Below are 17,415 nucleotides of genomic sequence, written 5' to 3' on the forward strand. Positions count from 1 at the left end.
TATTCAGTTCTTATAAAAATGGCTTGTCATCAAAATTCAAGATCACTTACTGCTGGATAATAAAGTGCTGGGTTTGCTGGTAATGCCCACACCCTGTGGATGATTGATTTTTTTAAACAATGCTGTAAAAGTTAGGGAAGAAACATAAGGGCAGTTGTCATGAATTTCTTCACTTAAAAGAAAGATCAATGGGGTATGAATTTGCAGATAGTAAGGAGGACAAGAATCCTAGAGTCATTTAAGAAGCAGTTGAATTCTACATTGGGGAATATCAGTTATTCTGGATGAATGCTCTTAGAAATACAACGGTAGAATTAAGTTTATTAAGGATGTTTTTGGATGTTTGCACTTGATGAAATTTCCTATTGCTACCATTCATATTGTGCACAGCCATACTTTTGACGTATTGTTAATTTCATCATAAATATGATACCTTGGAAAGGAAAGATACTGCTGTTGTTTATCATAGTTTTTGCTTGCTGAGATTTCTGTGTTTTGAAATTTGTTTTTCCAGTGTGACCTGGTGCTTGATGCTGCTCACCGAAAGAATGCTGAATCCACTTCACGAGAACTGGGACCAAAGCGTGAAGATATTGTTGAAAGTATCATTTTTAAATCTGCAGATGTCGTAATGCTGCATTTTAAAGATGTAGACTTAAGTTATGCAAGAAGAGGTATTGACTTTCTAACTTCTTACGAATAGTTACAAATTGAACTTGTATTTTGCGTTAACATTTTTAGTGTTAAGTTACTGGGAAGGTTCAGAATCGATACGTTAATTGAGGGAAAGAGCCCTACTTTCCATGTGAACCTGACAGTCTGTATTCAAGGACAGAAAATGTTCAGATAAAAGAATTTTACATAGACACTCAACAAGGAGCATTCACCATCACAAATCAAAAGAGGGTCACTTTTTAGTATCTCAAAACAGTTAGGAATGGGTGGGGCAATACAATCATGAGTATTTACATTTTTAATATTAAGTGTAAGGAGAAATTCCATTTAAGTTCAGCTTATCTGCAACATTGCAATTCTTTCAGAACTGAATGCCTTTAGGTTTTGATTTTTATTTCTTTTAAATGTGTTGTAACCAAAATCTCAAACTATTACGACTGCACTTTGATATTCCATTTTAAACTTCAATGACATACCTGTTAAAAGTTAATGTACTGTGTGTCTCTATGAAATTCCCACATTGTCTCTGGCACTCTGTCCTTTGTCCACAGAAATTCTTTGCCTGCTGGACTTGACTTGGTAACTTGAGTGTTAATTATTGTGATTCATTGACTGTGGCAAAATCGTGTTGAAAGTTTTGAGCGTTTTTACATGAATATTCTTACTATGGTTCGTTCAAGTGTTTCTATCCGAGAATAATTGAGGGTTGTATATAGGTGCAATGTTTGTCCTCATTGCCCTTTCCTCTAACTGTGCACCATTACCCTTTTCAGTTTGGCTAAGTGGTAAACATAGCATTAGTTTTCACATGCATGCTGATGACACCCAGTACGACCTCAACATCTGTCTAGACTCCTGTATTGTGGCTTAATTAACCAATTGTTCATCAAACATCTAATATGAGATTACCAGACTGCTTGTCAAAGTCTAGTATTAGGTCAGAAAGCTCTTAGAGTTAATTACTGAAGTTGTTGTCTTTAGTCCCCAAAGCAAACTCCATTCCCCAGTCATACTTTCTCATATTTTCACAACCTAATATGGCTGTACCATCAGCAGTAACACCTTTTGGATGATATATTAAAACAAATGCCTTTCTGTCCCTTGAGGTGAATGTGCGGCACAATTGACAAAAAGGGCAGCAAATTCTCCTTGTGTCCAAGTCAGTATTCCTATCTCTGCTAAGACTCAATTTCTGTTTTTCAAAAGCTACTTAGTACTTACTTTCTCGTGTGGGAAGCTTCTGCTTTACCCTAACTGTTGAGAAAAGCTACCTTAATACTCCAAGAAGAATACTGCAACCCACATTGTTTGCAATGATTGAGGTAGGTGCAGGTGTCCCTCAAAGTTATTATCCATTTTCTGGACTCCCAGCTGGCTACATACCATCTGGAGCTGAATGCAACCTTCTCTTAGACTTCTAGTTCAGTTTAGGAAACCTGGTCAGCATGAGTGAGTTGGATCAAAGGGCCTGTTTCTGTGCTGTGTGACTCTGACTGTGTAGCTAAGAAGTGATCTTGTGATTCCCACCTACCTTTCCTCCTCACTCCCTTTTCCACCATGAAACTAAATGTGTTTGCTCCATTTTAACATGTAGTAGATTAGGATTTAAATAGTGACTGGAAGCCTGATCAATATGAATGAAGCCTCAAAACAATATCCTTGTCTTTGAATTTTATATTCATCCTTTCATGGTGCTAAGTAGCTTGAAAGTTAGTCTGAATTTCATAGCCCTGTAAAAGGCTATTCAGTCTCGACGCATTATTCATTCATTAAAAATGCTACCAGTGCTCATGAAAAGAAAATTCTTTCTGTGGTAATGTTTTTTTCTATTCTCAAGTCCTCAATGTCTGATTGTAAATTAATTTACAGATGTAAAAATAGCCATGTATCTGAGAAAGGTTCGCTTTCCTGAGCATTGTTACTTTGCTGCCTGAGCATGGAAGTTGGCAGGAGTTGACCCATGTTCGTCCCTGTAGATATGTTACCTTTTGTTTTGGGTGGACCATTTTCTCACTTCTGTCTTTGATTAGCCATCAGAAGATTGGTTAGGGCTATCCAGGGCAATTCCCCAATTTATTGCTATCTGCTGAGGGAATTGAATAAAGCAACTTTCTTGTAGGTTGTGTGTAATTAATAAGCTATCTAGTTGTAACAGTCTATGTTTAATTCCAGTTTTCCAACTTCAAGTAGAATTGTGGAATGGCTACTATAATGAAGGAGGTGCCCATTCCATAATTTCCATGCCAGTTCTGAGAGATCAGCTTAGCTAGTTCCATTTCTCACTTTTTTTCCTCCGTGGTCCTGCAAGTTTATTTTCTTCCACGTGTTTTGAAAGCCTCTATCAAATCTGTCTCTGCTATACTCTCAGAAAGTACATTTCGGATCCAAACAGTCATTATCGTGGGTTTACCATTTGTCAGAGACATAATTGAACCAGCCAGAAGAATACTATGTGCGAAAGAGCGTGTCAGAGACTGTAAACTCTGGGGCAAGTAACTCTCATCTTATCTTACCAAAACCTCCCAACCATCTACAACTCAGCATGGTGCTGCGCTGTCTGCTTGCATGGGCTAGTGCACCTCCAATGTTGCTGAAGTAACACTTTTTACTACTGGTGTGCAGTGGCAACAGTGAATGCCATTCAAGAAATGCAGTATGGCACCCCATCAAGGTCCTTCTGACAGTTTACAAATCGTTGACTTCTACCACCTAGGAAGATAAGGACCAGTGCACAGGAACTCTTTACAGAAATTCCTTCCACACTGGACATCACCTTCATTTGGAACTATCTTGATTTTTGGCTGTCAAAATCCTGGAACTCCCTTCCTGATAGTGTGTTGATGTTCATTGGCCAGATAGATTACTGTGGTTGAGGAAGGCTCTCACCATCTCAAAGGCCATCTAGGATGAAGAATAAATACTGACCTTGCCAGTGATGTTTGAAGTCTGAAGTCTTGCAGGACCCCAGGGTTGCTGTCCAGTTAGAGAGAGCTGACTGATGATGGTTTAACCAGAGGTTCTCACACTTAAGTTGGGAGAGTGTTTAAGGAGAGTTCTTCATGAGTAACCTCAGCAAGTGTGGGAATCGAACCCGTGCCGTTCTACTCAGCTGAGTTAACATTTGCCCACTGGTGACGCACAGATACAAAAGAATTTATTTTACATCACCGCATTAAAAACAGTTTCCATCTTCATTGCTTTACTTATCAGTCACCTTAAATTGTTGTCCTCTCGTTCTGGTGCTTCCATGAAAGGTTACAATTTCCCCCTATCTACTTTATCCAGATCCTTTGTGATTCTGGGCATCTTTATCAGATGTCCTCTTAATTTTGCCTTCTCCAAGGAGAGCAACAGCAACTTCTCCAATCTATTCACATAACTGAGTTTACTAATCTATAGAATCATTCTTGTGAAGGTTTTATGTATCCTCTTCAATGTCTTTGCATCTTTCCTAAAACGTGTTCATAATAGGATGCAGTACTTCAGTTCAGATACTGCAGTTGAGGGCTCATCATGTTTTACACAGTTTTATCGTCACTTCCAGTCTACGCTTCTGTTTCTGAAGTCCAAGGTCTCTACGCTTTATTAACCTACCCTGCAACTTAATCGATTAATGTGCATATGTCACTGTAGTCAAGGACCCCTTTGAGAAACCTATCCTTTGTTGTTTTCTGTTCTCAATCTTCTGAGCTGAGTAAATCTATTTAGTCCAAAAAATGTTGAGCCTTAAGTTGTGGTGCACTATTCGTTAATTAAACTGTGACTATCAAGGTATTTTACAGTGTTTTAATATAATTCTTCTAATCCAGCCTTGCTAATTTGCTCAGTTTAAACAGGGAAATCATGTCTTAATGTCATGCGGAATGTTGTCAAACCAATGTCAAATTACAAAATATCAGTTTGATTTGTGAGTTTTTAAAATAAAAAGTTCTATACCTCAACACTACATATTTTGTTCAAAAAATCAGTACAAGAGACTTCTGGAATCACGTTAACAGAGGGAGAATTAAGTAATCAGTAGTGAAAGGCAATCAGCAAAATAAGGTCTCTTTAGCACAGAAATTAATAAACTTCATAACAGAGTTCCTTCAAAGAGAAGTTGAAATAATAAACATACTGTTATTTGGTCTCATCAGTTCCTTAGAAAGAATAACTGAAAAGTGATGTACAGCAAGAAGTATAAAAGTTTAAACTCTTTCATATCATTGTTAAAAAAATTTTTGAACTAAGATTTAATCTAGATCTTAGGCTTTCTTTAATTATATTTAGTTTTGATGAAGCATGTTGGTATGGTACAATTAAGACCAACACAAACTTTGTTCTGAAGTGCGAAATGTTCTTAAAACTATGGTGAACTAAATTGACTTTTCAATTTAACAGTATGTTAGCGACTTTCGAAATATACACAGGAGCAGTTGAAAGTGTTAATGAACCTATTGAAACATTATTTGCAAGGGCTACATATTTTTACTGAAATATTCAATGGTACTATCATGCTGTATGCATTTAATCACTTTTCAGCACGTGTGAAAGTGTATTTGTGTCAACAAGATAAAGTAATTTAACTTATCAATGCAATTATAAATAATGAAAATTTAAGTTAAAATTCTTAGCAGAGAGAAAGTATGCGAAAAGTGTATTAGGGATTTTAAAGTATTAAATCCTATAAAAAGGAAAGTTTTCTAAATGCCTTCATCATAAAACGTAGAACATTACAGCACAGTACGGGCCCTTCGGCCCTCAATGTTGTGCCGACCTGCCATACCAATCTCAAGCCCATCTAACCTACACTATTCCATGTACGTCCATATGCTTATCCAATGATGACTTAAATGTACCTAAAGTTGGCGAATCTACTGCCGTTGCAGGCAAAGCATTCCATACCCTTACTACTCTCTGAGTCAAGAAACCACCTCTGACATCTATCCTATATCTTTCACCCCTCAATTTAAAGCTATGCCCCCTTATTGTTCAAAGTAGTAACATGTTCTGTTGACAAAGGGGTGGCCCAATGATACACTTGGATTTCCAGAAGATACTTGACAGGATGTGGAAGCTTTGGAAAGGGTGCAGAGGAGATTTACTAAGATGATGCCTGGTATGGAGGGAAGGTCTTACGAGGAAAGGCTGAGGGACTTGAGGCTGTTTTCGTTAGAAAGAAGAAGGTTGAAAGGTGACTTAATTGGAACATATAAAATAATCAGAGGGTTAGATAGGGTGGATAGGGAGAGCCTTTTTCCTAGGATGGTGACATGGCAGGGATCTTCTAAAAATGCATGTGTTTTTCTGCAGTTACCTGGCTTTGCCAATCGTACCAGAGGTTTAATTTTGTTCTTCAGTAGGTTTAAAGCTGCTTAAGCTGTGAACCAAACAATATACTTATTTTGCAAGATTCTGGGAAATCAGTTGTTTAATCATTTCGTCCTGTGAGTCAATTTATGTGAAAGTGAAAAAACTGAACTCCTGGTGTGAACATCTATGTTCATAAGGAGCTGGGCAGTTGCACAACACAAAGAGGGAAATAATAGTCTAAGTAATTTGCAGTGTGATTTCTTGGAGCATTTTTGTCCTGCATCATCACCTCACTGCAAACAATGTGATTAATTACAGCTGTCCACCAGCCGTTAAAAAGAATGGTAATCACATTTTCTGAATTAATACTACTTTGTCTGCTTGGACTTTACATTAATGCCCTGGTGGGTGTATGGTGACACGTTCAAAATATTGGTTCAAATAAACTACTTACGATCAAAGGTAGCAGTAACATTGTGGATTGAAGGATTGCATCTGCAGCTAGAAAACTGTGGAGTGCTCTAAAGAGCAACTATGGAAATTAACATTTGTTGTTTAATGATATGAGATCAGTATCTTTTTAAAGTAGAATCCTTGCTGGATAATGTGCCCTTAGGTCTACATTCCCCTGGTCAAAACTTTAATTTTGGAAACATCAGCCATAAAAAAATACATGGATACATACACAGCAGTATACTGACTTATTCCTTCACTGTTTCATGCTAATTCCCAAAACCAAATGGCCCCAGTGAGGGTACCACATTGTTTGCATAGAAACAAAATTATAGAAATGTTATTGGTTACTTAATATTGTCACAAGATAGTATTAATTGCATGACCCCATTATTTAAGTCTATACAATGTAAAGCTAGGAACCAATATTTTGGAGGCTTAAAATCTGAGTTATTAAATATTGAACTTGAGGTAATTTCATGATTAGACTTTTCAGAACTCAATGTAGGGACAAGGCTGAAGGGGCTAAGAATGTTCACATTTTTGAGTCATTAGGAAACTATGGTGACTGCTCAAATAAATTGTGGATTTCGAAAAACATTTTGGTGTAGAGAACAAACAGAAGCATTCCCATTCTTGCACTGGACCTTTCTAATCAAGACCTAAAGGATAAGTATTATTGCTAAGAATGAGTTACATCACCTCTTGTTTAGCAAATTGCTTTCATATCAGGGGTTGACACCAAAAATATTTTGATGGTTGCAACTGGTAAAGGGTGATCGTTAAGTATTCAGAAATATGAACATCACTGAAGTAGTGGCAGTCCCCCCAAATGTATGGAGATGATGTGAAAGTAATTGATTATAGAATGGACTACTGTGGATGGGCTTGCATGATGAGTGGAGGTTGTGATATGAAGAAGTAATGTCGGCCAGATTACTAAGGAGCCCCTTGGTTACTTGAAAGAAAACAGGATAAATGACTAACTTTAACACATTTGAAATCTATATGTCCATGGGCATAACTTTGGTTGCAATGTTTACATTGATTGGAAGTGCATGATAGTAGATCCCAGCTTTGAATGCACCTGTGAGTGTGAAATGATTCAAGAACCGGGTCCTCTCAAGAAATTAAAGAAATCCTACTGTTCGTGGGAGTACTCAAGGCTTTAAGGGGCCATGTCGGTTTTTATTATTGAAATTACTAAATGAAAGGCACGTGGCCTATAAGCAGTATTGTTCAGAGCCAATCAGAAAAAATAGGACTGTTTTAAACTAGGAATTGTTGCAGGTAATCTACAAAAGACAAATAAAATAGTGATCAAAGAACATGCAGTGAAGAGAATTATAAGCTGTGGAAGGTTAGAGTGGTATTCGAAAAGGGCTTTGACACGTTGGTGGAGTAGGCAGGGGGCAGATGAGGTTGAATGCAGAGAGGTAACAGGTGATGCATTTTAGTCAAAAGAAAGACAATACACAATGGGTGTATAGTTGTAAATGGCATGCTGGAGTGGAGGGACCTTGGTGTATATATGCATACATTACTGAAATTGATAGAGCAGGTGGAGCAAGCCGTTAGTGATATTCAACTTGTCTAAGTCTCTGATGTATTGTGTGTAGTTCTGGGCATCGTATTATAGGAATGATATGACTGCATCGGAGAGAGTGCAGAAAGGATTTACAAGAATTCTTCCAGGAATTGTTTCAGTTATGAGGATAGATCGAAGAAGTTGGTACTGTTCTTTGAGAGAAGAAGGCTGAAAAGGGATTTGATGGAGGTTTTCAAAATCATGAACAAACCAGACAAAGTTGATGGGCAGAAGCTACTCCTGCTCACAACAGGAAAAAAGGACATAGATGTGCAAACTAAACAAGGGTGACGTGAGTGTGAAAAGAATGGACTTTTTCACACAGCAAGCAGGTAGGAAATGGCATATAGTACGCGGAAGCTTGGTGGAGGTAGGTCAGTTGAACATTTTGAGAGGGTGTTGGGTGATTATTTGGATAGAAGTGGTATGCAGAGTTGTGGGGAAAAGGCAGGAGATTGGCATCAATGATAGAATGGTGGCAACGCAATGGGCCAAATGACCACTTCCTGCATTTAAACATTTCAGATCCTTTGATTCTGAGATATTGCTCAAGATTTGAAGTATTGGAGGTCTGGCAAAATACACTATATTACAAACTTGTTGGGATTTTATTTTTGAGAAATGATTAAGTAGTCAAGTGGCCCGATGCATATAACAGAAATGAAGCTTTTACTGAACTCATGGGAAGTTATTGGTCATCTAGTTTTGAGAACACTGCATAACATTTAACCCTTCCAACATGAAAACAACGTGATATTGTTATTTAAATGGTCAGGGATTGGGGAATATTGATGTACAAAGTGACTTGGTTGTCCTTGTACTTTAGTCTTTGAAACAGAGCATATGGATGCAGCAGCAGTTAGAAAGGTAAATGGTATGTTGGATTTCATTGCATGAGGGTTTCAGTATAGGAGCAATAATGTACAGTTGGAGCAAGACAGGACTTTGAGACCACACCTCGTGCATTGTGTGCAGGTTTAGCCTCTTACCTAAGAGAAGATGTGCCTTTCAGAGATGGAGTGCAATCGGTCTTCACCAGTCTTGGACTGCTGGTTTGTTTTGAGGAGAGATTGGGTTGACTGGGCCCGCGTTCACTGGAGTTGAGAAGAATGGATTTCATTTAAACAGAAATTCCCTAAAGGGTTGGAAAGACTGTAGGAATGATATTTCCCCTGGCTAGGGTGTCGGCAACAAGGGGTTGCAATCTCAGGAAAGATGGTATGTCATTTAGGACTTACATGGTAAGTTTCTTTATTTGGAGAGTGGTGAACCTGTGGAATTCTGTACCTTAGAAAGCTGTGGAGTCAAAGTTGCTGAATATTTTTAAGAAATAAATTGCTTTCTAGAAGCTAAAGATGCCAAGATATATTGTCGTAGAATGTTGAGATAGAGGATTGTCCACAATCATGTTGAATGGTGATTTACAAAATACATTTCAACTTTCACTTTGGCAGTTCTTAAAAATTTACAGGCTGGACATTTAATTTGCTATTTTTCCATTGAATTTAAAAAGAAACGCCAAACTTGATTTGACATTGCAGTTTGACCCCAATATTTTTCAGCATTTTAGTTTCCTCTTGAAACTGTTGTTTGCAGAGTATGTGTATCACTGACTTGTTTGACGTTTATTGCCCTGCCTCGGTTACGAATGAATTTTTAATATGCTTTTAGTTGGTGGAAAGACTAAATTACAAAATACTGTTCAACTATGCTTTGACTGATCTTAAAACTGTACGCCGTGTATTTTAGATAATAAAGTGTGAAACTGGATGAACACAGCAGGCCAAGCAGCATCTCGGGAGCACAAAAGCTGACGTTTTCGGCCTGGACTTAATTTGCTACTTTCAATGATTGTGGTGACGGCATTAGCAACCTATAATTCTGTAGTTAGCTATTTTAAACTTGACATATGCCTCTTTTCCATTTATTGGGGAAGCATGGATGACAGCTAAAGTATTGAGGAATTTAAGCTACAAGGTCACTACTAGTTTTTCATCCACTATGAATGGACAGAGAAACTATGCCTGTGGACCAAAGGCACCCCAAATCACATGTCTGCCAAGTCTTCAATATTAAATGGTTATTTTAATCAGTAAATTGATTTTCAAATGTCTGTCTGCTCTGCAGTTGAGCATAACTATCACTCCATATTTTCTTATGAATAGTTCTAAGCTAAAGGAAATAACTGATTTAACCAGCAAATTTAGAAGCATAGAAAATAGACTGAATGGCCTACTTCTAATGCTGTTTAAAAAATTTTAGGAAATACCTATGTACAATGAATGATGTATGACAGGAGAGTGATATATAGGACAATGCAGCTGCTACCCAGGATTTTTTGGTTGAAGGTTTTGAGGCGTTTGCTCACGGAAGACTTGACTCCTTGCTGCATTGCATCTGTAACAATCATATACGAGTGGTGAAAGGAGTGAATGTTCATAGGTTGCTGATTTAGTCGACTGCTTTGTTCTGGATGGTGCAGAGTTACTTGTGTTGTAGATCGCCATATGCTGGCAGATGGTGAATATTTCAACACAAGCCTTGTTTCTAGGAAGGGTGAACTTTCAAAATGTTAATTGTTGGTGACATACCTATGATAATACCACTTTGTCATCAAAGGGAGGTGCTCCATTTTTTGTTGTCTTGGAAGTGGCTGTTTTCTGGCACTTGTCATTTGAATGTACTTTGCCACTATGTGCATTCCTGAACCTGTTGCATGCAGTCACAGACTGTTTTGTTATTTGAGGCAGTCAGAATTTGCCTGCACAATGCAGCCATCAGCAAATGGCTCATCTCTAACTCTGAAGAAAAGATTTGGTGAGCCAGCTAAAAATGTAATTCTGAAGAAATACTGCAGCATTTTCCAAGTATAGGTAATCAAAACCATAGCCACAGTGCATCATTGTTAGGAGTAGATACATCAAGTGATCTGGGCCCATTTTAAATTACTTGTTTGGAGTTGATATGTACAGAATATATTAGTGAAACAAGTTAAGATGTGTAGTTATCGATTCCATCCCTCTTTCAGCTTTGGAAAAATATAAACATAATTGACCCTTTCAATTTAAAAAAAAAAATTTTCAACATGTAACATTAATGTCATAATTCCTATGCATATAAAATATTGCAGAATCAAGGTTTTTTTGCAAGTGATGTTTGGGTGTAGTATCTAGATCTCCAAATCCACTTGTACTGTGTAAAATTTGTTTGGACTCAGTTTTGAAATCAATTTTCACAAATTGATATTTTCTTCTGTTGTTTGACTCCTGTTAAAAGAATTGTTTGTATAAAAAGCTAACTTGTTTATTAATTACATTCTGTCAGTTTTACTGAGAACCTCATGTAGATGTTGTAAGGAATGAAAAAGATCCCTGTGATCAGCAGTCTTGTGATTTGGATTGATCCATGCAATGAATGTTCATCCTTGGACATCCTGAGCCAGCTGCAGGCAAACAAATAACTGTTGGAATACTTGTTCGTGCTCCAAATCAAGTTTTGCTTGTTTTTTTTTTCTTTGTCATCTGTCTGTGTGGCTTTATCCTCTTTCTCCCTCATTCTCTTCCCTCTGTCCGTTTCTTTATTTCTGTGTACTTCATTTCACCTGGATCCCTGCTTGCTGATACCGCCTTCCTCACCGTCCTGGCATCTGCCCACTTGTGTCCACTCTGTGCCTTGCATTGCAATACGCTATCCAGAAATGTGTTTTCCATAAGCTGTGATCATTGCTGTAACATTAGTCAAAGTGGAAAAAACTGTTTCATACATGGTCATCCCCTCACTTTGAGCCCGTACACGGTATTTTTAGTAAATCAGTGTCACAGTTGAATAACCTACTTGGCAGGTACAATTATCTTAATCCTTAAAATATGTCTGTTTACTGATTGTTGTTTTTCCACCTTCTCTTTCTGATCTCTGTAGTTCCATCTGAAACAGGTAATTCTGATGTTTACTTTGTTTTTCTACCATATGTGTATATTAACACTGTCCCATTTATTTCAAACTGACTCTTAAGCTTAACACCTGCTTATGAACTAAGTTAAACTGGCAGTACATCTTTGAAAAAATTGCATGTTAAAATTCAGTTGGCGCTCGAAAAATATTCAATAACTGCTTTAAGAACAATCATTTGGAGTTTTCGTCTGAACTGATTTTAATGTATTTGAGGAATATACTGTGGAACCAACTTCACTTTATTGTCAAATTAAAACCAAAGTGGTCTTGAATACGTGTCAGCATTTGTCCTAAATGACCTTTTCGTCAGGAGTAAAGAATATGGCAGCTTAAATTATATACATTTGTGTAAAATTGTGCAATTGCTTGTATAAATATTTTAATTTGCAATAACAGATAAAGATACAAGTAGAAAGCAACTTCCATTTTATAGAGAAACTCATTGTAATTGATTTATTCTGAATTCCTGATTATTGAGCAACAAAAACTACTTAATTTGATAAGCTGAAAAGGACCTTAATTTTAGCTTATTGATTTCCCTCCATAAAACAGCTTACTTAAAAAAAAGACTTGCAACAGCTTCATACTGGTAGCTGCATTCAGAAATCACATTATAATATTTGCAGAATTCTATTGGCATTTAAGTTTCTAAATGTGAATTTAATCATTATCAGCATTTAGCAGGGAAACATAAAAGTAACACATCAGCATTACTGCATCTTGAAAAATCTTTAAGTCTTGCCTTTTCTTATTTAAACTAATGATTTAAAAAGAAAAAAATATACTTTGGGAATACTGAAATATATTTCAGCATTTTTGGAAAACACCCATTGTTTTGATTGTTATGTGATGCCGGTAAGTAATAGGTTAATGTGGTTTGCCTAAATAGATTTACAAACATAAGTGACACTCCCTGAAGACCACTTGATTCAGAAAATAGGTTACAGAATAAAAAAAGTCAAATGTGACACTTCAGAAGACAAATTATGGTATTTGTGTGCACTTTGCCAGCAATGTTTATGGCAATCTAATGTTACTGAGGTGAGACAAAAGACTTGTAGCTTTTTTAGCATGTTCAGTGATTGTACAAACCGCGTGGCTGTTGCTGTAGTATTTCTAAAGGCTTTGCTGTTTGAAGGAAGGAACATGTTATTTTTATTATTGCAAGCACCACTTTTTTGCGGTCTCTAGTAGATGAAGTCCGTAAAGTAATTGGTCGTATTTTAAGTTACATTGTCACTGTAATTTTCAGAGCCATGACATACTATAAATCAAAAATCCCATTCTAATGTTTTATACATGGTTGTTAGAACCACGCAAATTCAGTCATGTAACCCCTAGTTACTTTCCACTGTGCCTTGCTATGCATTCCATCATCATGGAACCTTGAGTATACTGTTGCTCTCAGTTACAACTTCAGATCTACTTTCATTTTGTATGGTTTTCGTTGCTTGTTTTCATAGAATTATTTGAGGAATTGGAGTGTTTCTTGTAATATATGTAGTTGTTAGTTTAATGGAAAGGAAAACTGTAATTTGATTATAATGTGACATTGGTGAGTGATAGTCTAATGTGCTTAGCCTAGCCGTAAATAATAATCCCTGAAGACCACCTTTGACATTACAGAAAATAGTTTGCAGTATCAAATGATTTTTACTATGCTAAATTAAACATTGATAGCATTCATGAGACACTTTCAACTTTTGGATAATGAGGTTGATGGCATTCAGTAAAAGAAAACTGGCAAATACAAGTGACAGATCTTACAGAATTCAATGTTTCTAATGCAGCACTGAGGCTCGACTCCATTTGACCTGTGTTGTACTCTTCCAATTTTACTTTGTGCTCATCAGGATGATTACAGGTGATTGTTATTGTGCCAACAGGGAACAACTAATAGTTCCAAATTTATCAACCCAGTTTCATGTTTGTGATTTTCTTAAAAAGCTGCGGTTTCTTCTCAACTTCACCAAAGCTCAAATAAGTACTGAGGCAATTTCTTCATCTTCCACGATAAGTTTAACCATTACACTTGATTTGTTGTTTTATACTCTATCCTCAATACCAGGGAGCAAGAAAGCTTTCTGTTAATTCCCTGCCACATCCTTATTTTGTTTGAAATTGATTTCCTTTCAGGAAAGTGCATTTCACTTATAAGTCTTATGAACTTTTTAATGTTTCTGTATTGGGTGTTAGCACACACTGTCTCCCAGACTTATGCCAAATAATGATCTGACAGTTTAGAAACCAGTCCATAGGTCACTATTTGTGTCATTATTGGTATAATAACTTCAAGTTCTGTGTGCAGCTTTGGTCTAGATTGTGGAGATGTCTAATGGAGAGAGGTTATAATACATGTGGAATTTAAAGAGATGTGTGTGGTGAGAGGTAAGTGGCACCTTCTGGAGGATTTTTTTGTTAGATGCTTTGAAAAGTAAGAGCCAAAGAGAGTGAAGAAGCAAACACAATGAAAGGAAAATCATTGTTGAGGAACAAAAAAAGTGACGCTACTGAGCGAATAACAGCCATTTGGTGCTTGGTTGTTGATTAATTGTGTAGTGGTGGTATTGCATACTTGGAAGAAAATAGTGGTAGGTTTGTGACCTCAGTCTTGTTTTAAGCTTCATCTTTTTTTAAATCAACCTGTTTAGAGATGTTATTTTACACCTCTGGAACAGGTGAGACTTGAACCTGGGCCTCCTGATTTGGAGAAGGGGCACTACCATTGGGCCACAAGGAGGACCCTTACTGTGACTGTGTCAATTACAGTACCTGTCTATACCTGTCTTGTTGCATATATCAACTGTTAATGGCCTTGCAGCAAATGTTATGGTTTTGCATTTGTGTCTCTGTTCACCAGAGTCTATGAAGCAGGTCTCCCATGCCCCTTATCAAATGTTGCAGATATGGCTGTGCTGACAATTATGACCTCAGCGTATGAGTCTAGAGCAATTTAAAGTACGTAAGTATAGCACTTGAGATGTTTGCCAGGTAACCATCCAGCAAAGGAACTGGGGCTATTTTTGGGAGAAGTTTTTTAAAAGAAAATTGTTGGAAGTGCTCAAAATTGTGAGGAGATTTTAATGAAATAAAGAAAATCACCTTTTGCAGGCCAGTAAATATAAACAATGTTTAAATATTCAAAATACTGAAGGGAGATGTCGAGGGAATTTATTTTGAGCATAACACAAATGCGTAGCAGTATAACTGAAACTATGAATGAATTAGAATCCATGACACCTTTTGATCTGTAAGTTGATAAATATTTAATAATTTTGAGGAGCAGGGAAAGACACGGCAATTGGAATCAAAGAATAGGTTTTTCAGAGACCTGGCACATTTATAAAAACTAGATGCCTCTTTCGTATTAGAATATTTATGAAGTTATAGCATCTTTTCTGTGCAACAAGTGATAAATCAAATGAAAGCCTATTTGAATGTTTCAGAGACAGTAGGAACTGCAGATGCTGGAGAATCTGAGATAACAAGATGTAGAGCTGGATGTCTTGGTCGAAACATCAGGTTTCCTGCACCTATGATGATGCTTGGCCTGCTGTGTTTATCTAGCTCTACACCTTGTTATCTCTATATTCGAATGTTACGGGTTAGTTTCAGCCACTCTTCATCAGTAATTATAATCTTCAGTTCCTTTTTTTTTGGGCTGGAAGTTAATCAGTGCTTTGGATCTATCTTTCCTTCACCTGATTCCATCAGTTCCACTTACGTTCATCGTAAACTTCCTGTTTCTCGTTTAAGATGAGATTCTTGTATTCCCTTTTCAGATAACTTCGTAATGCTTAATTTGTGTGCTCAAAGTTAAACACTTGTACTTGCTTTGAAAGATTGTGAAAGGCTATTAAGTTTCTTTTTGCCAAGTTTCTCCTGTGAGTTCATTAAGTCACTGACCCTTGAGTTTGTGTTCTGCTACCTCAGATGTAAACTGTCATTTTGACTACCTGCTTCTTCATATTTGATGAACATACTGATTCCCCTGACTCCATGCATGAATGCAGTTTACAGTATGTGTTGAGTCTTTGTCTGTGATTCTTGGATCAACTTTCATTTCCTGGTCTTTGTGCTGAGGCCAGGAGAGATGTGATTGATTGTAAATGTCTTAATTGCAGCTCTTACTGAGATCAGCTAGTGACAAAACCTGAATCAACCTTGAACTATGTGATGTTAAGTAAATTATTGCTGTCTGGACAATGGCTGCATTTTCCATACAGTTTCCATCTCAGCTGACTTTTTGCAAAGTACAAAATGGAAGCTTGATGATATTTCACTTTTGGAGAGATAGGAAAATGGCATAGGTTGCTCTTAGTGTTCTGTAATGTGTTCTAGGTGAAGTCTATCAGCAGAATAGGTCCCATTGTTCTCTCAGGGAACATGCAGTGATACTCCGGAAAATCTACAGAAATAAAGTGGGGTGAGATTTATGCTGAACAAAAAAAATTGATATGAACTTCTGAGCTGAAAAGATCAATTTGCAAGAGAGAAAGCTGATTTTGCTTGCCTAATGCATGGTTTCCTCGGTCATGTGTTAACTCCTTGGTTTAGTCATTGTGTATATGCAGGAACAAGACATTTAGATAACTGATCTGATCTGAGTATTTATCATGCATGTGATATTTTAGTGTTTTTCAGGATTGCACTTAAACGTCTTTTATTAAAACCATTTATCTTGTATTTCAAGGTTTTATGCTGTCATTGTGGACAGGTGGGCAGCTGGTCTATTTTTTCCACTTTGAGTGACAAATAGGAAGCACATGATTGTAACGATTCATCTGTCTGTCTCAACTTTTTCCTACTGGGGCTGCCTGCTTTCTGCCTAGAATTTTTTGCCTTGCACGGCCCCATTTGGAAGCTAAAAAAGATTATTTTAAAATCTGTATCTTCCATTTACTAGTATATTTTAATACCTAAAAGCAGCCTTTTTGCACTATTCTAAATTTGAGTACATGAAAATTATAAATGTGAATTTCTTATTGGTGCTCAATTTGAAATGCAAGCATTAGTTATCACCTTAAAGTGTCTTTTTAGATTGAATGTAAAGTTGTTTACCTATTAGGTATTTCTGTTGTCTCAAGCTAATATTTTGGAGCAACGTTTAAGATGTTTCCAGAAAATGAAGTAATTTAGGGGTGAAATTGTCAAAAAATTTCTCTTTGCAGATTAATACAAAACTTTTTTTTTAAAAAAACAAACTATTTCAGATGCTTTCACCGATGCTGCCATAGGTTCTAGACTAAATGGTGAGCACAAGGACAAAGATCTAGAACCATGGGATGGTGGTGATGGCACCAATGAAGATTTGGAAGCTCTGGAATCAGATGTGGTAAGCACTTTCAATTCTGAATTTTCAGAGCATGACAAAAAAAAACCCAAAAGTATATTAAATTGTTCCATACTCAGCATCTCATTATTGCATTTTTAGGAAGGAAATAATATTATATTAA

At 36.8% G+C, this 17,415-nt stretch overlaps 1 protein-coding gene across 9 annotated transcripts in view; it reads left to right on the top strand.

Annotated features, from left to right (window-relative positions):
• Nucleotides 1-17,415, top strand: part of atxn2 (ataxin 2) — a 92,480-nt gene that overhangs the window by 31,366 nt on the left and 43,699 nt on the right. For 7 of the 9 annotated variants that reach the window (XM_048556004.2, XM_048556005.2, XM_048556009.2 and 4 more), the window contains 3 exons: nucleotides 515-674; nucleotides 11,927-11,941; nucleotides 17,173-17,294. In XM_048556004.2, coding sequence (XP_048411961.2) covers nucleotides 515-674; nucleotides 11,927-11,941; nucleotides 17,173-17,294 — 297 coding nt within the window. The remainder of the gene's footprint in view (nucleotides 1-514; nucleotides 675-11,926; nucleotides 11,942-17,172; nucleotides 17,295-17,415) is intronic. The other 2 variants (XM_048556006.2, XM_048556013.2) reach the window with 1 other exon arrangement.

The sequence above is a fragment of the Stegostoma tigrinum genome, chromosome 26 (assembly GCF_030684315.1).
Source record: "Stegostoma tigrinum isolate sSteTig4 chromosome 26, sSteTig4.hap1, whole genome shotgun sequence".
Classification (NCBI taxonomy): Eukaryota; Metazoa; Chordata; class Chondrichthyes; order Orectolobiformes; family Stegostomatidae; genus Stegostoma; species Stegostoma tigrinum.